Here is a 24,559-nt window from a genome sequence, read left to right as displayed (position 1 = left end):
TGCTCTCCCAAGCACTTAGGACAGTGCCCTAAATAAATGCAAATGATTGATATGTTGCAAGGTTGAAGGTCAGAGGGAAGCAGCCTCCCAAATTGATGAGGATTGAGAATCTTGCCGCTGCCAATCCAGAGAGTCGATAATCTACTTGCTGACAAACTGTAAAATGCTCGCCCAAGCCCCACATTATTTATTTATGTCAATATTCATATATTCTATTTCCCTCCCCTAGCCCTAACCTAGTTTAATGTCTGTCTCTCCCCCTGGAAGACTGTAAACTCCTTGTGGGCTGGGATCACATCAACCAACTCTTTGTATTGTACTTTCCCTAGTGCTTAGTGCCGTGCTCTGCACACAGTAAGCACTCAGTAAGTGAGAAGCAGCGTGGCTTAGTGGATAGAGCATAGCCCTGAGGGTCAGAAGGACCTGGTTCTAATCCTAGTTCTGCCGCTTGTCTGCCGTTAGACCTTGGGCAAGTCACTTCACTTCTCTGTGCCTCAGTTCCCTCATCTGTAAAATGGGGAATAAGACTGTGAGTCCCATGTGTGACATGGACTGTGTCCAAGCTGATTATCTCATACCTACCCCAGCGCTTACTACAATGACTGGCACATAGTAAGAGCTTAACAAACACCATAAAAAAAGAAATAATAAGCATCACTGATTGATGAGTAGGTTGGGTTTTTATCATACAAACAAGTCAGTTATGTGCTTCAGAGTTACTTTACAGGGCGACAAGCTATCAAACCCCAATTCCTTGCTGGGAAATTAGGGGGAAAAGATCCAGCAAATTCCACTGTGGAGTCACTCTTTTTCCTTTTCCAGAGTGATCCAGACAGCCCCTTCCCCAGCACTTGAAACCCACTTCCAAGTGACTTCATTTTGTCCCCTTTTGCTTGCCCCAAAGACTCCTGATCAGGGCCAGGCCAAGCCCCAAGTATCCAAAGGCTGCCGGGAATGGGGACCATATCCTGCCTCAGAATGATTTTGATGTGAATCCACCGACTAGAATCCTAACCAAGAACAGTTTAAACCCAGAGGGCTTTCTTGCGTTAGAGTCTGCTGTTCACCAAGTTTGCACAACAAGGACCACATCCTCCAAAAGTAGAATATGTGCTCACTGAACACAAACACACCATAGGCCTCTCATCGCTCGATTCTTTGTAGTTCTCCCCTTTTCTCCCAGGCTCCTTCCCTCCTTGGAATCATGACCTCAGAAAGCCAGCATCTTTCTCTCTTGCAAGGTCGACCAGAGATCCTGAATCCCCCATGCTACAACTGCTATGGGTTCCTTTCATTCATTCATTCAATCGTATTTATTGAGCACTTACTGTGTGCAGAGCACTGTATCAAAGTGCTTGGGAAATTACAATACAACAATAAACAGTGACATTTCCTGCCCACAATTTCCCACTCAACCTTGCAGAGCTAATCCCTTCCGTTTTTTATTTTGTATGGTATTTGTTAAGCTTTTACTATGTGCCAGGCACTGCCCTGACCACTAGAGGAGATTCAAGCTCATCGTGTTGGACACGGTCCAGGTCCCACACGGGGCTCGCAGTCTTAATCCCCATTTCACAGATGAGGTAACTGAGGGGCAGGAAAGCAAAGCGAGTTGCCCAAGGTCACTCAGTAGACCAAGACGGAGCTGGAATTAGAACACTGGTTGTTTTGATTCCCAGGTCCGTGCTCTATCCTTTAGGCCATGCTGCTTCTCTTGGCCAATGTATTTACTTATATTAATGTCTGTCTCCCCCTCTAGAGTGTAAGCTCTCGTGGGCAGGGAATGTGTCTGTTTATTTTTGTACTGTACTCTCCCAAGAGCGAGTGCTCTGAGCACAGTAAGCACTCAGTAAATATGACTGATCAATCGATTGACCGATTGGCCTCTCGGCCTCTCCCCCTTAGGGTTCCCAGGTCCGTGTGCCCACTGGTAATGAATCCCCACTTCTAGAGGTCTTTCACGGCCTGCTGGCCTGACTCTGTCTCATGCCACCATGAATGGCACAATTCAACCCCCAGAAATGTGTGGAATGCAACTCCCAAGTGCCTGGCACACGAAACTCTCCACATGGCCTGCCAGCATTGGCATGGAGGGGCAGGGAAGGGAGGCAGTGCTTGATCTTGGCTTAGAGGGGAGTGAGGGAGGCAGTCTGGCCAAACACCTCTAGACTGTAAGCTCACTGTGGGTAGGGAATGTGAGTGTTTATTGTTATATCGTACTCTCCCAAGTGCTTAGTACAGTACTCTGCACAGAGTAAGCGCTCAATAAATACGACTGGCTCAGCGACTATCAGCAGGGCTCTCTGATAGGCTGGGCGTGGCTAGCTGTGAGGTTACCCTTCTAGCAGCCTGGGAGGGGCCTGGGAACCTCTCAGGGGCTAAGCCAGCCTTCCCTGCTGTAGGACCTTGGACAACTCGCCTGACTTTTCTGTGCCTCAGTTTCCCTCATCTGTAAAACAGAGATCTATCCTTCATCTGTTCTTTCTCTCCCTTAGACTTTAAGACCCATGACTTTTTCTGATCTAATGATACTAGGTACTGGGAGCTGTAGTTAGCGCTGGGGTAGATACAAGATAATCGGGTTGGACATAGTTCCTGTTCCACATAGGACTCAAAGTCTTAATTCCCACTTGACAGATGAGGTAACCGAGGCACAGAGAAATGAAGATACTTGCCCAAGGTCGCACAGTAGACAAGTGGTGGAGCCAGGATTGCGACCCATGATCTTCTGACTCCCAGGCCTGGCTGTTTCCAGTAGGCCATGCTGATCTGATTATACTGTATCTAATAATAATGATGATGATGGCATTTGTTAAGCACTTATTATGTGCTCAGCACTGTTCTAAGTGCTAGGGTAGCTACAAGGTAATCAGGTTGTCCTACACAGGGCTTTGTCTTAATCCCCATTTTACAGATGAGGTGACTGAGGCCCAGAGAAGTTAAATGGCTTGCCTAGGGTCTCACAGCTGACAAATGGCGGAGGTGGGGTTAGGACCCATGACCCCTGACTCCCAAATTCATGCTATTTCCACTAAGCCAAGCTGCATCGCTGTGGTTAGTAGAGTTTTTGGCATAGAGTAAGCACTGAAATTCCACAGGCTCGTTATTGTTAGGTATGGCTAGGGTCTCCTCATTGATCTCCAGGCCCAGCTTCCAGTTGAGTAGAAGTGGCCCCAAGGCTGTTGAGGGTTTTGATTGGTTTCCAAAGCAGCTTGGATCCCAGCAGTGGGCAGCTCTCCAGGGGCTGGGTGAGAAGGAAGTGGGGAGCAGGGTGTTTCTCCTGTCCTTCCTCGGAAGGAAGAAGGGATTGCTGTCTTGAAACAGCAGAAGGGCTGGGAAATTAGAATCTCAGCCTTGAAACAGCAGAAGGGCTGGGAAATTAGAATCTCAGCCCTTCAGTTCATTGTTTCTGCACAAAAGTCATCCAGCCCATAAATGGGAGCCTTTCTTCCATGGTGCCTTGAGGAACTCCTATGGGAAAGTGAATGAAATGATCTGCTTGTTAAGAGTAGTGAAAATAGGGCAGGGTAGCAGCCCAAAGGGTTAAACCTCAGGGTGCCCAGGTGCTCTGATAAGCCCCTCCTCATCCCGTGATCACGAGTCAAACCTTTGGCCATTTCTAGAGGATGGGCAACTGTCACTGGACCTCTTAAAGCCTCTCCCAAGTGTCCAGTACCAGAATAAAATAAATGTGGTATTTAAGTGCTTACTATATGCAAGACACTGTACTAAGTGTTGGGGTGAAGACAAGCAAATCGGGTTGGACACAGTCCGTGTCTCGCATGGGGCTCACGGTCTTAATCCCCACTTTACAGATGAGGTAACTGAGGCCCAGAGAAGTGAACTGATTTACCCAAGAACCCACAGCAGACAAGTGGCAGAGCTGGGATTCGAACCCAGGATCTTCTGACTCCCAAACCCATGCTCTATCCACTAAACCAGGCTGCTGGCAGGCTGGTTGAAAACGTAGTATTGTCAGATCACTGTGGGAAGGGAATGTGTCAACGGACACCACTGTACCAAGCGCTTAGAACAGTGCTTGGCACATAGTAAGCGCTTAACAAATACCATAATTATAATTATTATTATTCCTGTCCTCTCCAAAGCGCTTAGTACAATGATCTGTCCCCGGTAAGCACTCAGAAAATACCACTGATTAATTATTTTGATAACTGGGTTTCTCTGTCTTTTCCTCCAAAGAGGCCCGACCCCAAACTGGATGTTACACAAGAAGTCTGTCCTTCTCTGGGATCAGTATATTTGTACCTAACCCAGAGTTGGAGTTGGAGAGAGAGGAGTTCGATCTCTATTAAATCGAGGAGGATAAAAAAAAAATCATTGTTGGGAGAGATTGCTAGCAGTCTTCAGAGATCCGGAGAAAGTTTTTGTTCTTACAGTAGTGCTGGAAACCTGAGCATGTTCCCAAAGCCATCTGAAATAGCTCTGGGATTCTATTCTCCTCCCCCTCCTCATCACCTCAACCCCCTCTCCTTCCTTCTCTCCCAGCCTATATCCTGTGGGGCTTTGTTTATATAGGTGAGTTCCGTCTCTGAACTCACCCTTCCGAGCACAAAAAGATATATGAGAAGCACAAGCCCGTACATGGACGCACGCATGCGCACAGACAGACAAACAGGCACACGTACCATAGATGTACATGCATACATTCACTTCCACAAAAACGCTCTGTGCTTTTCACTGACTTCCGGGACATACAGAGGGGAAGGAGGAAAACAAGGAAGAGAAGAACGACAGAAACGCCCCTGAGGTCACCACCTCCAAAGCCAAGCAGCGGCATTTTACAAATGACTGTCACCCCTGACCTGAGCATCTGGCTTCCAGAAGGGCCTGCCCATCCTAGCGGTTGTGGTCCCTCATTGGTGGAAGGTGATCATCCGATGGGATGGGCAGGCCCTCCCACTCCCAGATTCCGCAGCTTGGAGAGGCAGGAAGGAAAAGAGGCAGCAGAGGGAAACCAGGGAAGTCAGGGTGGTACTATTCTCCAGCTGCCCGGGGTCTGCCCCTGGAATGCCCAGCAAATTGAACCTTCAGCGTCTCTCCCCAGCCTACCGTGAATTCCTAGGGAAGGTGACCTATCCCAGCTGATCCCTTCAACTAGAATCAGGCTGAGAAAGGTTAAGCATCTGGCATGCCCGTTGGGTTTTTGTTGGTGGTTTTTTTTCCCCTCAATAGAGCTTTCTATTTATGATGTACACGCCCTTTCCCCTCTAGAAATTTTCAAGTTTCTCTGACTTAAGAGAAAACAATTTCTTCCTCCTGAGGCTCCTGTCTCTCTCTACTCTTAAAAAAAACTAGTATTGGTTAAGCACTTACTATGTGTCAAGCACTGTTCTAAGCACGGGAGTAGATACAAGTAATCGCGTCCGACACAGTCCCTGTCCCACGGGAGGTTCACGGTCTAAACAGGAGAGAGAACAGGTATTGAATCTCAATTTTATAGTTGAGGAAACTGAGGCACAGAACAGTGAAGGTCACGCACTAAGGTCACACAGCAGGCAAGTGGTGGAACCAGCATTAGAACTCTGAAGTCTGTGATTTTTTTCACTGACAACGCTGTTTCCAGCTGTTTTCTGGTCTGTGTCCTCTCAAGCTCCTAAAGGAAGGTTGAAAGCTAGTCTTTGTCAGTCAGTTAAATTCAATTTAAATTTGACAAATTAAATTAAATTTGTCAGTCAGTCAGTTAAATTCACTGAGCACTTACGGTGCAGAGCACCCTACTAAGTGCTTGGGAGTGTACAATACAACAATATAACAGACACATTCCCTGCCCACAACTAATTTACAGTCTAGAGGGGGAGACAGACCACCTCAAAGTACTTGTTAGAGTTTCCCTGTGGGCCTTTTCCAACTCTCCAGCTCAATAAGAATGCCTTTCCCCATGCCAGCTGACTACAGAGTCACCCAAAACATAGAACTAAGCAAACAGGGGTCTGTCTCCGATTTCATCATCTTATATCTACCTCAGTGCTTAACATAGTATTTGGCGTAAAGTAAGCGCTTAAAATGGATGCAGCATAGCCTAGTGGAAAGGTTCTGGGTCTGGGAGTCAGAGGACCCGGGTTCTAATCCCAGCTCCACCACTTACCTGCTGAGTGACCTCAAATCGCTTCACTTCTCCGTGCCTCAGTTTCCTCAGTATAAAATGGGGATTCAATACCTGTTCTCCCTCCTACTTAGACCGTGAGCCCAGTGTGGTATAGGGACTGTGTCTGACCTGACTGATTTGTATCTACCCCAGCGCTTCGAACAGTGCTTGACACATAGTAAGCTTTTACTAGACACCATAAAAATGCCACAGTAATAATAATTATGGTACCTGCTAAGCATTTACTGTGTGTCAAGCACTCTTCTAAGCACTGGGGTAGATACAAGTTAATCAGGTTGCACACAGTCCCTGTCCCACATGGGGCTCACACTCCTAAATCTCTATTCTACACATGAGGTAACTGAGGCCCAGAGAAGATAAGTGACTTGCCCAAGGTTACCCAGCAGACACGTGGCGGAGTCAGGATTAGAATCCAGGTCCTTCTGACTCCTAGGCCCGTGCTCTTTCCACTAAGTCACGCTGCTTCTTTCGTATTACAAGTAGTAATGATAATAGTAGTAATTGTATAATGGTTAGCATTATTATTACCCAGCCAGCTTGTTTTTTCACCCTAGGGGGTAGGCAGAGCACGCTGTCTTCTTCTTCTCAGTGACTTTCAGTTCTGAGGCAACTTCAAGCCCAGTAACCTATCTCCTAAGAGTAGATACAGGGGGGCAGGGTATCTGAACCATTGTTGGGAGTGAACACACCTACACAAACACACGAGCCAAGCATCACCTGCAGTTACGAGCTACGACTATGCACACATAGGTTGATCCCCACCTTCAACTTCTTGGACAGAAATGCCACCATCTCTTGGTCACCCACCCCGCCCTTTTCTGTCCAAATTCTGACCCCATTATGTGTCAGGATACATACAGTCGGCCCGTTCAGAGGGAAGAGGGCAAACTGGGTCCAGAGGACTGATTCTCCATGCGGAGAAGGTGCGTGTCTTGAGCTGGGTGCCAGGCCGTGGAGGTTGGACCTAGTCTTGGCTTTCTGACGAGTTTCCCTGAGGCCTCTGGGAGAAATGCATCACTGTTAAGTCAATGTCTGGAATGCCCAAACTCTTTCAAGAGAGGCTGCTCACAGGGCTGAGGTCTTAGCCCCCAGTTTACCTTGGCAGTAGGATTGGAAAGCGCTGGGTTATCATGGGCGTTGGCTGCTGTGAACCACCTGCTCGCAAAGGAGTGATGTGTGAGTGATTCTGAGGTGAGATAAAAAGCTTTTCAGAGGATATTTGCCAACAAGTAATTCCCTTTGCCTGAGCAAAGAGAGTAAATCAATCATCTTTCGGGGCAACCAAAAAAGGTTTATTCACCTGTAATCTCTACTCTCAGAATATGTCTGGCTACATCAGATCACCCACTTTGTGGACCCCGGGATCTAATTTTATAACAACGTGGTATGTGGGATGGTTAGCCACATTATTACCATTTATTACTGCCAATGACAAGAGTGCTTCCAGATATTCAATCAAGTTGAGTTTCCCAAAAGAGCACTCTTTCATAGTAGAGTAGGTTAGATGTCTACAGCACCTTAAACAGAGTTTCCATTTTTACTTTTACCATTGATATTGCAAGCCCAGAAGGTCCAGCACTCTGAATTGGGAAGTCCAGAGTTTCCAGGTCTATGAACAGGTAAATCCAGATATGTCAAGACTAGGAACTATCAAGGCCTGGCCCCAGTTAAGCACTGGTCCCTACTCTCATGTTCAGGGGTAACTGCAGTTTGACTCCCTTCTTGACTTCCACAGCTTAACTGATCATCTGAAAAAGAATGCGTGTTTATGTGTTTCTCCCCCGATTCGACTGTAAGCCCGTCAATGGGCAGGGACTGTCTCTATCTGTTACCGATTTGTACATCCCAAGCACTTAGTACAGTGCTCTGCACATAGTAAGTGCTCAATAAATACTATTGAATGAATGAATGTAAAAGAGATGGGTGCCTTTGGTGGCGGAGTGAATGGGGTAGGATGAGCTAACACGGTTTCAGAGAACAAAGGTGATAGGTGAGTAACTCAGTTTCTTTCCTAGAGAAGCAGCATGGCCTAATGGATTGACTTGGACCTGGGACCAGAAGGACCTGGGTCCTAATTCTGGTTACTCCCCTTGTCTACTATGTGACTTTGGGCAAGTCACTTCACTTTAGAGAAGCAACGTGGCTTAGTGGAAAGTGCATGGTCTTGGGAGTCAGAGGACATGGGTTTTAATCCCTGCTCTGCCACTTGTCTGCTGTGTGACCTTGGGCAAACCATTTAACTTCTCTATGCCTCAGTTACCTCATCTGTAAAATGGGGTTTAAGACTGTGAGCCCCACATGAGACAACCTGAGAACAGTGCTTAGAACAATGCTTGGCATCTAGTTAGCACTTAGAACGGTGCTTGGCATCTAGTTAGTGCTTAACAAATAGCATAATTATTATTATTATTACCCTCTGTACTTCAGTTACTTATCTGTAAAATGGGGATTAAGACTGTGAGCCCCACGTGGGACAGGGACTATGTCCTACCCAGAGTTTAGAACAGTGCCTAGCACAAAGTAAGTGCTTACCAGGGGGAGTTGGGGCTCATATGACTACTACTAAAGGAAGCTGAAAAAGCTCAACCTACACAGTTAGAGGAAACTAGTTCACCACCATGGTTAGTGAGCCCAAGCTCACCCCACCACCATCGAACGAGATGATGGAAAGTGCAACTGCAATGGAAGCAGCGTGGCCTAGTGGAAAGAGCCCGGGCCTGAGAATCACAGGACCTGAGTTCTAATCCCAGTTCTGCCCCTTGCCTCTTGTGTGACCTTGGACAAGTCTCTTAATTTCTCTGTGCCTCAGCTTCCTCATCTGTAAAATGGGGGTGCAACACCCATCCTCCCTCCCACTTAGACTGTGACCCTTACGTGGGACAGGGACTGTGACCAACCTGATTAACGTGTATCTACCCCCATAGTTTAGAACAGGGATTGACACATAGTAAGCACTTAACAAACACTATAACAACAAAAAGTAATGGTCTAGGAGTGGATCGGGTGTCGGCCTTGCAGAATTCCACCTCCTCCACTTGTCTGCTGTGTAACCTCGGGCAAGTCACTTAACTTCTCTGTGCCTCAGTTACTTCATCTGTAAAATGGGGATTGAGACGGTGAACCCCATGTGGATCAGGGATGGCATCCAACCTGATTATCTTTACCTCATCTGTAAAATGGGGATTCAAAGTGTGAGCTCCACATGGGACAACCTGATTGCTCTGGATCTTTCCCCGTGCTTAGTACAGTGCTTGGCACATAGCACTTAACAAATACCATCGTTATTATTATGATTATCTTGTATCCTCCCCAGCACTTAGTACAGTGCCTGGCACACAGTAAGTGCTTAACAAATACCATCATCATTATTATTATTATTAAGGACCCATTCTGAAAGATGCCTGTCATGGCAACTTGGTCCCAGTGGGATGTGCTGTGACTTTGCCTCCTGGGAACCAGTGGGGTTTCTCACAACAGGCAAAAATACAATCTGAACACAATTTGGAGAGAGAGATTGAGCGAGAGAGATTGAAAGAGAGTCCTTTTTGATGTATGAGATCAAAGGAGATGAAAAGCTGTTCATGTGGTCTGAGATGGCTCTCCCTCTGTGGAAAAGCGCTTCTGGTGTGGAGTGTGTGGAGAGTGGCTTCCTTATGACTATCACGAGATTGGGAAGGGAAAATGCGAGGCGTTCTCTTTTGATTCCAAACAAAGACCAATGTACTCTTTGATCTGAGTCTTGGGTGTTTCCAATAATACGACCCGTCTCTTAGAGTCTGGATGGAGAGGAGCCGGGACGCTACCACCTGGATTTCATTTATCCTCCTGGATGATGTAAACTTTGGGCTGCTCCCAGGAAAAGAGATTGTACTGCAGGAATTTTAGGGAAGACAAGTATCAGGGTTCAAGTTGATCCCAAGAGAGTTGGTCCAAATCCCATTAGCTGGGCTCTCGAGTTACCCTTGGGGAGAGAGACGTTGGTCTGCTCCGAAACCTCAAAGTTATGGCCAGGTTCAGAGTATTGTTTCTTTGACCGATTGATCTCAGGTCTCTCAATGAACTCATTTAAATCCTGTGTTGCCTTAGGTTGAAAGATGTCACGTGTTGAGGATGTGGGCCTTGATTGGCTCCAGGCACCTGCTTCCAATCACTTCTTCCCACCATGAAAATGATTAAGTGCTTACTATGTGCCGAGCACCAGGGTAGATACAAGATAATCAGATCAGTCAGGGTTTCTGTACTACATGGGACTCGGTCGAGGGAGAACAGATCATTTATCCCCATTTTACAGATGATGAAACCGAGGTCGAGGGAAGCTAAGTATCTCGCCCAAGTTTACACAGCAGGCAAATCTCCTGACGCCTAGATTCCTGCTCTGTCCGTTAGACACGGCAATCACATTCCCACTGCTGAAAGAAGATTCCCTAATTTCCTTCAGTATTTCACTGAGAATGCACAGTGAAAACATGCAGAGTGAAAACCCAGGCAAACCCCCGCACTTCCTGGCCGGACAGAAGAACCAATCCAATACTTTGGTTTTTTGGTGGTTACCCCTCTCCCTATTCCTCCTCCCCCCAACCCTCCCCTACCTCTCTGCGTGGCCTAGAGGAGAAGGCATAAGCCGGGGAGTCAGAAGGACCTGGGGTCTAATCCTGGCTCAGCCACTTGTCTGCTGTGTGATCTTGGGCAAGTCACTTCACTTCTCTGGGCCTCAGTTCCCTCATCTGAAAAATGGAGATTAACACTGTGAACCCCACATAGGGCAAGGACTGTGTTCAGCATGACTTGCTTGTATCTACCCCAGGGCTTAGTACAGTGCCTGGCACATAGTGAGAGTTTAACAAATACTATAATTATTATTATTATTATTAGTGCTCTGACTTGGCCCTTGGCCTAGCGAGACCACATGGCCTGGTGGTAAAAGCAGGGAATGGAATTCAGAAGACCTTCGTTCTAGTCCCAGTTCTGATACTGACTTGCTGTGTGACTTTGGGAAAGCCATTAACTTCTTTGGGTCTCGGTTTTCTCATCTGGAAAATGGGGACAAGATAGATTGTGAGCACCATGTGGGACAGGAACCGGCTCCGAGCTCACAATTATTGTCATATTTATTAAGTGCTTACTATGTGTCAAGCACTGTCTTAAGTGCTGGGGTAAAAACAAGAGAATCATGTCCCACATGAGACAACCTTGTATTTCTCCCAGTCCTTAGCACAAAGCCAGTACTGAACAAATGTCGCTTTATAAAGATTAAAGTTATTTCTGGCAAAAGGCCTCGCTACCAGACTGACTCTCCTGTCAGTGCCACTCTTGGGACAAATGGTTGAACAGAGGTGTAAAAACCAGACAACGCCACTGAAAAGAAGCTCAACGTAAAGCTATCCACTAAGTTCTCATTTCCCTTCTGTGTGGCCTGGCATTTGGATCTGTACCCTTCAAGCGCTTAGTATTTACCCCACCCTCAGCCCCACACCACTTATGTACGTGCCTGTGATGTATTTTAATGTCTTTCTCCTCCTGAAGGTTGTAAACCGCTTGTGGGAAGGGAACGTGTCTACCAACTCTGTTGTATTATGCTCTCCCGAAGCACCCAGTACCGTACTCTGCACCCACTAAGTGCTTAATAAATACCAGAGGACCTGGGTTCTAATCCTAGCTCTGCTACTTGTGTCGCTGTGTGACCTTGGACAAGTCACTTCACTTCTCTGTGCCTCAGTTTCCTCAACTGTAAAATGGGGATTAAATACCTGTTCTCCCTCTTACGTAAACTTGTGAGCCCAATGTGGAACCTGATTATCTTGTATCTACCCCGGAGCTTAGTACAGTGCTTGATACACAGTAAGCACCTAACAAATCCTATAATTATCATTACCATTGATTGAATGGGTGATCGATTATCCAAAGGAACTACTATTAAATAACTTTATAGCACTTATCTGATAAAGTATATGTTATAGATTATTCGTATTAATGTCTGTCCCCCTCTCTAGACTGTAAGCTCATCGTGGGTAGTGAACTTCACTCCCAAATGCATTTTACAGTTAGAGAAGCAGCGTGGCTTAGTGGCAAGAGCCTGGGCTTGGGAGTCAGAGTTCATGGGTTCGAATCCCGGCTCTGCCACTTGTCAGCTGTGTGTCTGTGGGCAAGTCACTTCACTTCTCTGTGCCTCAGTTCCCTCATCTGTAAAAGGGGGATTAACTGTGACCCTCACGTGGGACAACCTGATGACCCTGTATCTCCCCCAGCGCTTAGAACAGTGCTCTGCACATAGTAAGCGCTTAACAAATACCAACATAATTTTACTCTCCCAAATGCTTAGTACAGTTCTGAACACAGTAAGTGCTCAATAAATACTACTGATGATGATTATGATCCTAATCATGAATGCCTCTTGGAGGGCTAGAGTACGGTAGGGGGGGAAACCGAGAGATTGGGGTCCAGCTGTTCCAGAAAGATCCTCCCGTCCTCTGGGTCCTTCGCTCCCTCCAGCAAATTCCCCGAGTCCCTGGAGCTTGCGCCTTTCTTTGGACAGGGAATAAATCCCCTGAGGGTGGGCTGGTGGCTTGCAGGCCGCTGTCCTCCTTCCTGCAACTCATCCTGGCTGAGCTTGATATGGAAATAGAGTCCTTTTAGAGGCCACCATGCCACAAGTAGAGCCCTTCCAGCAGCTGGCAACTCTGTCCCCCAAAAGGGCCCTCACCTCCTTATCCAGCTGCTGGGCAGCCAAGTTCTGCCAGTCACTCCCTCCCGCTCCCCCCCGTTGCCAACCCCCACCCCTAGGCCCCAGCTGCCACCAACGCGAGCTATCACCCACCCATCCAGGGCCGCCGCCTCTCTCTCTCACCCTGAGCTCTGGCTTAACCCCTTTCTGGGTGTTTTACAGTTCCCAAGCCAGCAGGTTTCAGTTCACTTCTGTGGAGGGAATATTCTTCCCTCTAGTCACTTCTGCATTGCACCGTTTCACTTTTGGAGAGGCACTAGACCATTCGATACGAAGTTAAGCATCCCCCCAAGTAGCACATCGCGCACAAGCCAGCTCTGACGCGACTGCAAGAAGCCAGCAGTGAGCAGCGGAGAAGAGCCTGGACGCCTCACAGGAAAGAGGCAGTGCCAAAGCAGCAGCGGTGGCTCGCTGCTCTCCGGCTGTGAACAAACACACCGAGCTGCTCTCTGAGGAGAGCTCTCCTCCATTTCCAGCACAAAGAGACAGGGCTCCGAGGCTAGGAGTTTTGCTGGGTGGATCCTGGGAGTTTGCAGAGTGGAAAAGGATATCCTGAAAATGCAGGCAATCGTGGGGATTACTGTACAGGATATTGTTGTTTTAGTTTTGCAGAAGGCCACCTCCCCAGTGCCCTGGGGACGATCTGATTCCTGCTAAACCAGCGGCGAAGACTGCGGATGCGGTCTTGCAAATAGGTACAAAGTTTACTGGCCCACTCCATTTCTTCATCCCTCCTGGTCTCCTCCCCTGGGAGATCCGTGGAGATGAAGGTGAGGCGAATAAAGAGATAACTAGCTTGGAGATCACCTGACATTTCACAGGTGACCAGCAGTTTGCCAGTTAAACCTATATAGCCCAAAGTCTAAGCCGTAAAGTCTGTTAGGTACTGACCATTCCACTGGACACCTTTCCATGGAAAAAAGAACAGCCAGGTTTGCATCTGCAGAATGTTCAGCTGGGAAGAAAATGATCGCCGCTCCACCGAAAATATCTTTGCATATTCCATATCATTCTCCAAGTTGAACAGAAATTAGCTTGAAGGTTTTATAAGGAAAAAAAACGTGCTGGCAGAGTGGATCCATCTTGTAAAACAATCTGTCTATGTGTTGTCTTGTGACTAAGGACTGAAAGCACTTAATGATGCTGAATTATTTTTGGGGTGGAAAAAGAGATCGGGCTGTGCCAGGGGAACTTAGGCTTCTGGATTCTTTCTGCAATCTTGCAAATTTATTGTTTTCCAAAATGCGAAAAGGAAAGATGTTTCCAAGGAGATGCCTTGCTCTGTGCAGTTTTCCAGAGTGTTTGGGGTTGCCAAAGGAAACCGAATGGTTCAGCGGAGTCCTTCTCTGAAGGGCAACCAAATGGGGTAGTGGGGCAAAGGATGCAGGAAGCCGAGGGCACAGAGGATTAGGAGGCAACAGAGGAGAATGTTGAGGAAGTGGAACTCCCCCAGAAGATGAAGGAACTTGAAGAGCGGCATTGTGCCAAATACTTTGTGGCTGAGAAAGATAAGGCGATTGGTGATGATGGTGATGATGGTGGTGATGATGATAACTGGGGACAGATATCCTGCTTTCTCAAGTATCAGGCCAAAACATAATTTAAGTGATGGAGCTACCGCTGATAACAGAAAGTAGTTTTGTCTTTGAACTGGGATTAGAGATTTAGCTGTGGAGTCATGATGTGGACATCAAGAGGGCAGATTATTTTCTAGTGCAGAGGTCAGCGCTAGAAACAAGGTTATGTTGTCTTATGCTGTTGAGTCGTTTCCAGGGACACATCTTTCCCAGAATGCCCCGCTCTCCACCTGCAATCGTTCTGGTAGTGGATCCATATAGTTTCCTTGGTAAAAATATGGAATTGGTTTACCATTGCCTCCTTCCGCGCAGTAAATTCGAGTCTCTGCCCTCGACTCTCTCCCATGCCGCTGCTGCCCAGCATGGGTGAGTTTTGACTTGTAAGCAGATTGTCTTCTATTTGCTAGCCACTGGTCAAGCTAGAGCCAAGAGGTCTCTCTGCTCTAGTCGAGACCGGTAGAGTACCGGGAACTCTCCAGGTGAGACCCTGAGAGGGAAAAGCTTATTTTATGGGAGACAAACCTCAGGAGGACTCGGAGAACAGGGCTTCAGAGCAGCAAAGAAAGCATACCAGGAGAAATATTTTAGACCACTTGGAAGCAGCAGTCTTCTCTCCACTTGCTCCTCGGATGAACCAGTCTCTCTCTAACGTAGTTCAAAGCCTCCTCAGATGCTGTCTCATGGATCTTTTGCAAGACGCCATCTGAGGGGCAGGGAGGGGAATAGATTAGCATTCCCATTTCATGGTGGGGCGGAATAGGGAGAAGAAGGAAGAAAGGAAACAAATCACCCAAGGTCCTACAGTCAAGTCAAAGAGGAGCTGAGACTAGATCCTAGGTCTGATTTCCATCCCAGGGAATTATATTCCCTGGGCGGAACCAGAAGGGAGGCGGCATGGCCGAGTGGAACGAGATTAGGCCTGGGAGTCAGAAGACCTGGATTCTAATCCTGGCTCTGCCACTTGCCTGCTGTGTGATCTTGGGCAAGTCAATTAACTTATCTATGCCTCAGTTTCCTCACCTATAAAATGGGGATTCTATCCCTGATCTCCCTCCCCGTTAGACTGTGAGTCATGCGTGGGACAGAGACTGTGTCTCATCTGAATGTATTGTGTATTCCCCAGAATTTAGGTTAGTGTTTGGACTACAGTAAGGTCTTAACAAAAGCCATAATTATTTTCATTATTATAGCCAGTGGAGACCACATGGAAACCCCATTTGTTTTTTTAATGGCATTTGTTAAGCGCTTACTATGTCCCAGGCACTGTACTTAGCACCCGGGTACCTACAAGTTAATCAGGTTGGACACAGTGCCTGTCCCACATGGGACTCAAAATCCTTAATCCCCATTTTACAGATGAAGTAACTGAGGCATAGAGAAATGAAGTGACTTGCCCAAGGTCACACAGGAAACTCTCCAGGTGAGACCCTGAGAGGGAAAAGCTTATCTTACTGGGAGACAAATCTCAGGAGGACTCTGAGAACAGGGCTTCAGAGCAGCAAAGAAAGCATACCAGGAGAAACATCTTAGACCATTTGGAAGGAGCAGTCCTCACTCTGCTTGCCCTTCGGTTGAACCAGTTTCTCTCTAAAATAGTTTAAAGCCTCCTCAGATGCTGTGTCATGCATCTTTGCAAGATGCCAGCTGAGGGGCAGGGAGGGGAATAGATTAGTATTCCCATTTCATGGTGTGGCAGAAGAGGGAGTAAGGATTAGAACCCAGGTCTATCTCCTGGGCCTGTGCTTGACTGGAGCCACACTGCTTCTCAGGTCTTCCCAGGCCCCAGCCTGAGTTCCCCTGCCTGAGGCAGGCTGCTGGTCAGACCTGGTGACCCACGAGGTCTTGACCAAGTGAACCCCCACTCCTCTCCAGGCTGTTTGTGTGGAGGCATGGAATTAGCTCAGGAAGCAAGGAAGACAGGGCACCTAGAACTCCCGCTCCACCCTATAAGAGTAGCCTGGCTGCCACTGTCTCATCATTAGGTTGTGAGCTCCTCGATGGCAGCTATTCTGCTTCTGCTGTTCTCTCCGTTAGTGTAATGCTCTGCACTTAGAAGGTCTCGAGCAATTCCCTTGGAAGACTGATTCACGCAAGTGGTTGCCTTCAAAGCCTGCTTGAGCCTCAGCTGGTGCTCCTCAGGAATAGAACCAAATCTGGAATACAGCACCAGCTCCCAGGACCAGTTCCAGCTCTCCCAGCACCAGCTTCAACTCTCTCTGGACCAGCTCCCGCTTCACCAGAATGTTTCAGCTCCCCGGCACCAGCTTCATCTGCCCAAGCACCAGCTCCAGCTTCCCCAGGTTTGAACCAAATCTGAAGTCCAGTGCCAGCATTCCCAGCAACAGCCTCAGCTTCCCAGGGCCAGTTCCAGTTCCCCAAGCAGCGGTTCCAGCTCCCCAGGACCAGTTCCAGCTTCCCCACCCACAGTTCCAGCTCCACCAGGACCGGCTTCATCGCCTCAAGCTCCAGCGCCAGCTCCCCCAGGTTTGAACCAAATCTGGAGTCCAGTGCCAGCATCCCCAGGACCAGCTCCAGCTCCCCCAGAAGCAGTTCCAGCGCTCCCAGGACCGTTCCATCTCCCTCAGCACCAGCTCCAGCTTCCCCAGAAACAGTACCAGCTCCCAAGTGGCAGCGTCAGTTTCTCCCTGACAGCCCTCCAGTCCCACAGGCTCTTTGGGGTCCTCTCCCTCTCCCCAGAGACCCCCACAGCTGATCGGTTCTTGGGAGCTTGAGCGGTTGAACACGGGCACTGAGGAACAGCAGTTGAGTCAGCCAGGGGCAGCATTCAGTAAGAGCACTGAGCAGAGTTGGTGAGGGGCCAGAAAAGTGTTCCAACAACAGAAGAGATAGTTATGGTGGCCAGAGGTCCGGTAGGATAGTGGTCAAGCCATCTGGGGGTTGGCCTGTCCCTTGTCCAGTTCCACCACAGTAATAATAATAATGATAATTGTGATCTTTCTAAAGTGTTTTCTATATGCCAGGCACTGTACTAAGCACTGGAGTAGACACAAGATAATTAAACCAGACACAGATCCTGTCCCTTATGCCGGTTTTAATATCTGCCGAGGTTCCAGCTGCCAAGTCCCAGGGCTTAGACATTGGGGCAGATTTTATCCAGACCTGGAAGGGAGAAGGCAAAAGTTCTGGAGTGATTGGGAAGGAGGAAATGCAAGAGTGTAAGCTCGCTGTGGGTGGGAAATATGTCTACTAATCTGGTAATCTACTTTTCCAAGCACTTAGTACAGTGCTCTGTACATAGTAAGTACTCAAGAAATATCACTGATTGATAGGGTAGGTGGAGGCCCAGAGGAGCTGTGTTCTGAGATATGAACTGAGAAGAATTGGGATAGAATGAGAGTGAAAACAGCAGAAAATGCCCAGCTATGAGTATTTTTCTCAAGTGGAATTTACTTTAAAAAAAAAACTTCTGGCAACCAATAGATTTGCAACCCCAAAACAAACTTTGGGGCACTTTTGTATGACCTGTCCACATTCTAAATTTCACCCAGCCTAGTCCCTATATCAGACTGGGACCCCAAGCAAGCATGTATGGAGAAGCGACGTGGCCTAGTAAATAGAGCACAGGCCTGGGAATCAGAAGGACCTGGGTTCTAATCCAAGCTCTACAAGGACCTGAGTTCTAATCTTGGCTCTTCCACATGTCTGCTGTGTGACTTTGGAGAACTTCTCTGTGCCTCAGTTACCTCATCTGTAAAATGGGAATAAAGACTGTGGGACCTGGACTGTGCCCAACCTGATTATCTTGTATCTATCCCAGGGTTTAGTACAGTGCTTGACACAGAGTAAGCGCATAACAAATATTTTTTTTTTACCTCACCCAGGAAGGGTGGCCTGTTTTCCAACAAAATCAGAGCTCTTTCTGAGGCACCACAGCCCACAATCAGACCTGCTACATTCTTTGTATTAGAACTTCATGTAAGAAAATGAGAGAGAGAGAAAGAGAGGTGATAAGAAGGAGAAATTAGTGAGGAGAATGAGAGAGAGAGAAGATGAGGGAGAAGTTAGAGAGAGATGAGAGGGAGAAATTAGTGAGGAGAAAGAGAGATGAGAGGGAGAAGTGAGGAGAGAGAAGAGATGAGAGGGAGAATTAGTGAGGAGAGTGAGAAGGAGAGATGAGAGGGAGAATTAGGAGAGTGAGAAGGAGAGATGAGAGGGAGAAGTTTGTGAGGAGAGAGATGAGAGGGAGAAATTAGGGGAGAGAGAGAGAGGAGATAAGGAAAAATTAGTGAGGAGCAAGAGAGAGAGGGAGGAATTAGTGAGGAGAGGAAAGAGGAGATGAGAGGGAGAAATTCGTGAGGAGAAAGGAAAAAGAGAAAATACTGGCCAAATGGAGGAGGTTGAAGTTATTTTTTTTCAGGATTTAAATATGAGGAAGCATAACAAAACTAACTGAGACCCCAAACTGCTCTGTTCCAAAGAGCTAGTGACAATACCTCCTAACATTGTTTCCTCCTGGCTGACATCTTGGGTCATTTTCTGCCCCTCCCTGCGGGTGAACCATTTTTAGAAACACCCTGAAATGAATTGGCTACCCCAGTGTTTCTCTGGAAGAGATTCTGCTGCTTGCAAAGCAGAAAAGTATTTCCCATTTAGAAATGGGTTCCAGACTTCTTTAAATAAATAGGTCTCTTTGGCTCCAAGGTAGCAAATCTACTCAAAGCCTGGGCCCCTCGCCCCTTTGACCACAGCAAGTCTGGACAATTGGGGAAGGATTTGACCCCCAACCCCCTCCAGGGAAGATGAGCCATTTTGGGGGTTGTTGGCTACGTGGAAATCAAACAGAAAACTAAAATCTAAGGGGAGAAAAGATAATCATTTTAACATGAAGAATCACAACACCCTTAAATTCATTCTAAAGAACTCCACCTTTCCTCTCTCCCTCTCTTTAAATGATATGCACAACCCTATACCTTTCTGTGTCATTAGATGTCGGTAGCAACTGTAGCTACCAGCCTTTAGATTGCAAATTCCTAGTGGGCAGGGAAGGTGTGCTGTTTATTTCAATTTTTGCTCATCACCCAGCACATTTAATCACTGTGATTCCAAATCTGGTGGAATTCGTAAATGCAAAACGAATCAGCTGCATCTCCAGCTGATTCTAAATCTACACCTCCAGTCCTGATCTCTCCCCTTCCCTGCCGTCTCGTATTTCCTCCTGCCTTTAGGACATCTCTACTTGGATGCCCGGCCAACAACTCAAACTTAACAAGTACAAAACAGAACTCCTCAACTTCTTATCCGAACTCTGTCCTCCCCCTGACTTTCCCATCACTGGAGGCAGCACAACAGACCTCCCTGTCTCACAAGTCAGTAACCTTGGCATTATCCCCGATTCATCTCTCATCCAACCCACATATTCATCTGTTACCAAATCCTGTCAGTTCTATCACAGCATCGTTAAAATCTGCCCTTTTCCCTGCATCCAAATTGCTACCACGTTGATCCAAGCACTTATTGATTTTGTCTCTCTTGCCACTGACACTGCCCATGTCCTCCTGCCTGTCCTGGCCTGGAACTCCTTCCCCCTTCATATATGGCAGACAATCACTCTCCGCACCTTCAAAGCCTTACTAAAATTACATCTCTTCCAAGAGGCCTTTCTCGACTAAGCCCCCTACTAAGCCCTCATTTCCTCTACCTCCCTCTTCCTTTGCGTTTGTGTTCTTTATTCACCCCCACCCTCAGCCTCACAACACTTACTTACACGGCCATAATTTAATACCTGTCTCCCCCTCTGGACTGTAAGCCCCTTGTGGGCAGGGAATGGCTCTGCCAACTCTGTTATATTGTACTCTCCCAAGTGCTTAGTACAGGGCTCTGCACATAGTAGGTGCTCAATACATACGATTGAATGATGGAATTGCATTGGCCCACCTCATGGAGGGTACAGGAAAAATTCTATTTATGGATCCCTTGAGGCTTTTTTGACAGTAAAGGAGTATGACTGCTGACTTTGTTGTATTCTCTCCAACAATTAATAGAGTGCTCTGCACAGGATAGGCACTCTACAAATACTTCTGATTGATTAAAGATCCTGAGTGAATGGGCCCAAATGAACACTTGACTCTCACGTCTTCAGAGAAGCAGTCCAACCCAGATTCGAACCTGGGTGAAAGTGTCCATTCGATTTAAATCCCAGTCAATCAATTCAGTTTGGAAGAGGACTAGAGAAGCAGCATGGCCTAGTGGATAGAGACAGGCCTGGGAGTCAGAAGGACCTGGGTTCTAATGCCAGCTCCACCACTTGTCTGCTGTGACATTGGGCAAGTCGCTGAACTTCTCTGGTCCTCAGTTACCTCATTTGTAAAATGGGGATTAAAACTCTGAGTCCCCTGTGGGACAGGGACTGTGTCCAACCTGATTTGCTTGTATCTACCCCAGTGCTCAATACAGTGCCTGGCACTGCCATTAATACCACCGTTATTACCATTTTTAGTGGAAAAGGCAAACATTAAAATAATAGATAAGGGAAGCGGTAGAGTAAAAAGGATATGTGCATCAATTCTGTGGGCCTGGGGTGTGATGAGTACCAAAGTGCTCAAAGGGTTCAGAAACAAATGCAGTAGGCTTCCCTGAAGAAAAGGAAAACTGAATGGGGAAATGAGAAGTAAGGAAGGCTTCCTGGAGGACATGTGCATCTCTCCCCTCTAGACCGTAAGCTTCTTGCTGTACAGGGTATGTCTACCAACTCTATTGTATTGTACACTCCCAAGCACTTAGGACAGTGCTCTGTACTCAGTAAGCACTCAGTAAACCCCCACATCGGTGAGAAAACTGAGAAGTTCTGAAGAGCTTACAAATGGAAGACCAAAGTTGAAATTAGACATATAAAAATCAAACACTAGTAAGCACTGTTTCTAAAGAGGTTGAGTATCTAAAACATTCTTCTGCATAAAAGTTTGGGATAGATATGCACAACAGAAGGATGACATTTTCAAGATGGTTGAATTTTTATCTCATTGCTTTAACAGATGCCAAAATGGCTTGTTTTTTAAAAAGATTTTCTATCTGCACATTGGACGTGCAGCATAATAACCGAAGATGAAGTAATTGAGATGAATAAAAGAGCTGAGAGAGTGGAGAAAGCTGTGTGGTGATGCAGACCAGGAGCTGAATCAGAATCAGAAACCTCCCTGGAGAAATGCCGACGGTCGATGCTCAATCAAGCCTCTCTTCTCCCCGCCAACGACCAGCTGCAAATATACAACCAAACATGCACACCAGAGGAGCCCCACGCATCCTGTGTGTTGGTCATCTTGGTAGTGCAACACAGGAGAAGGAAATGCATTTGATTCTTAAACAAAAGAGCGGGGAAAAGGCATAAAACCCACTTGCTTGCGACAAAACCCCCCAAGCGCAGTTCAAGTGAGATATTTCAGGGAGGAGTCAGAGCAGAGGTTGGACTGGAGGATCTGACCTGAGGATCCAGAGCAATTGGAGTTGGCAGAGAGGGCCCACTGGGGAGGGTTCCTCAACTGACCCATGGAGGATCCTTCTGGGGGTGGGGGGACTTCTGTGACACAAGCCACCTTTGGGGGTTCCCGCTGCTGCCTTGGGGAACCAGCAAAGAGACCTCAGCATGACCGGACCAAGAATCGAGCAGAAGATGGGGATGCTGAAGTCGCCCTTGAGTGAGTCTGATCCTGCTGTTTCTGGACTGGTTTGGGATGGTGAAGGGAAAGGAAGTTTAGGGCCAGTTTTGTAGTCATAGTAATAGCAATTATTGAGTTCTCACTGTATGTAGTGCAGTTTACTAAGCTTGGGAGAAATACAGAACAAGGAAATCAAGTGGTTCCTGCTCACAATGAGTTTGTACTCTTATCTCCAAATAATAATTTTGGTATTTGTTAAGCACTTACTATATTCCAGGAACTGTTCTAAGTGTTAGGGTGGATACAAACAAATCGGGTTGGACACAGTCCCTGCCCCATGTGGGACTCAGTGAAGTGACTTGCCCAAGTCAAACCAGCAGACAAGTGATAGAGCTGGGATTAGAACCCATGACCTTCTGATTCCCAGGCCTGGGCTCTATCCACTGTGCCATGTTGCTTCTCTAGAACATTCAAAATAAGTGACTATACAGTTGAATAAGCATGTATAAATAAGTGCTGAGGATGGACGAAGAGAAATGCACACCTGCTAGAGATGGCGGATGGGTTTGTGTAATTTGGGGTGCTGGGACTTAATCAGGGAAGGCTTACTGGCAGAAGAGGGCTTTGAATATAGGGAGGGCAATGGTCAGTCAGATTTGGGGAAAGAATGAGTTCCAGGCCAGGTAGGAGGGTTGAGAGTGAGGTAAAGTTAGGTTAGCTTGGAGGAAAGAAGAGCAATTTGGGCAGTAGCGAGTGAATGGAGTAGATATGTAGGGAAAGGTGAGTTGGAGAGCCTTGAAACCAGTTGTGAGAAGTTTGGTCTTAATGCAGAGAAGCATGGGAAACTCAGTGGTGGGTTTGAAGGAGGGGAGAGATGTGGGCTGAGAGCCACCCAGGAAGTCGATCTTCAAGCTGCAGGATGTAGTGTAGATTGGACAGGGGAGAGGTTGGAGGCAGGGAGACCAGACAGGAGGCTGATGCAATGGTTTAGCCGCAATAAGACCAGAGCCAGTATCAGGGTGAGTGGGTTGGAGTGGAGAGGAAGAGGAAGAACTGGCTGAATCTGGCAGTAAATAGGGACCTTCTGGGACAGGAAAGATGATGGTATTATCTACTAAGATGGGGAGGTTGCATGGTCTAAAGGAAAAAGCACAGGCTTGGGAACCAGAGGAGCTATGTTCTTTCTAATCCCAGTTCTGCCACTTGTCTGATGGGTAACCTTGGACAAGTCACTTGTGCCTCAGTTCCCTAATCAGCAAAATGGGGATTCAATACCTTCTCTCCCTCCTACTCAGGCTGTGAGCCCCATGTGGGAACTGGTTATCTTGTATCTAGCCCAGTGCTTAGTACAGTGCTTGGCACAAACAAAGCACTTAACAAATACCACAGTTTTTAGGAGGGGAACGTCTAGTGACAGAGTGGACTTAAGGAGACAGAGGGGGAATTCTGTTTTAGACCTGTTGAGCTTGAGGTGCCAGCTGGTCATCCAAGTGGAGATGTCCTTGATGCAAGAGGCAGGATTGTAGGTTGGATGAGAGATCAGGGCTCAAGAGGAAGATTTGGGATTTTCCCACATAATGGTGGATGACTGTAGACTTTTGAATGTAAACTCTAGACGGTAAGCAGGGAACCTGTCTTCCAACTCTGCTGTACTGTGCTCTCCCAAGTGTTTAATACAGTACTCTGCACACAGTAAGCTCTCGATAAATACCGCTGATGATGTTGGCTGAAGCCATGCAAAAAGATGAGCTCCTCGAGAGAGCGTCTGTAAAGCGAGAAGAGTAGGAGGTTCCAGGAGAGAGCCTTGTAGATGTTCAAAAGTATCATCTTCATCAACTGTATTTATTGTGCATTTACTATGTGCAGAGCTACTAAGGACTTGGGAGAGTACATTAATTTACAGAACATAATTTAATGTATTATCAAGCCCCTAGCACAGGGGGAGACCTTAGCTGGAGAAGGGCAGAAAGGCTGGGAGCTCCTCATGGCTGCCTTCAGTACTTCTGCCAATCACGCAGGAATATCCCAGTTCCAGATCTGCAAGAATTCCCAGTATCCACCAGCAAACACAGGAGGTTTTGCAAAGCAACCTCAAGGAAGATTGCTCTGATGGCTTTCATCCCTAGCCTCAACTCGCCAAATGCTCCCTCCTGAGTCTTAGCAAGGGCTCCCCCGGCCAGCTGCCGTGAGGCAAAGAGCATGTACAATTCCCCCCGACAACCTCTGCCTTGTGACTGGTCTGCCGGGTCGAGAGAGGTCTCCTCACCTTAGCCAGGTATATCTGCAGCTTATTGATGATATCGGTCTCCTCGGAAACACGGATGGTCAGGGCCATGTTGGTGGCGGTGAACTGCTTCCACATCTGATCGGACGTGGTCTCGAGTAAATTCTCGGCCTCTTCCCGGAGCTTGATGCAGTTGGCCCTCATGTTCTGAGAATGCCTGATGTTGTCATCACTGAACTTGGCCCAAGTCTCTGGCACCGAGACCCTGGAAGGGAAAACACACAACAAATGACACCC

At 47.3% G+C, this 24,559-nt stretch overlaps 1 protein-coding gene across 1 annotated transcript in view; it reads right to left on the bottom strand.

Moving 5' to 3' along the window:
- The window catches only part of TEKT5 (tektin 5), a 67,098-nt gene that overhangs the window by 17,115 nt on the left and 25,424 nt on the right, over nt 1–24,559 (bottom strand). The window contains exon 5 of the mRNA XM_001505502.4: nt 24,305–24,527. Within this exon, the coding sequence (XP_001505552.2) occupies nt 24,305–24,527 (223 nt within the window). The remainder of the gene's footprint in view (nt 1–24,304; nt 24,528–24,559) is intronic.

The sequence above is a fragment of the Ornithorhynchus anatinus genome, chromosome 2, assembly GCF_004115215.2.
Source record: "Ornithorhynchus anatinus isolate Pmale09 chromosome 2, mOrnAna1.pri.v4, whole genome shotgun sequence".
NCBI lineage: Eukaryota > Metazoa > Chordata > Mammalia > Monotremata > Ornithorhynchidae > Ornithorhynchus > Ornithorhynchus anatinus.
The sequence above is the reverse complement of the archived record's forward strand: the minus strand, read 5'-3'. Positions and strand labels throughout refer to the sequence as shown.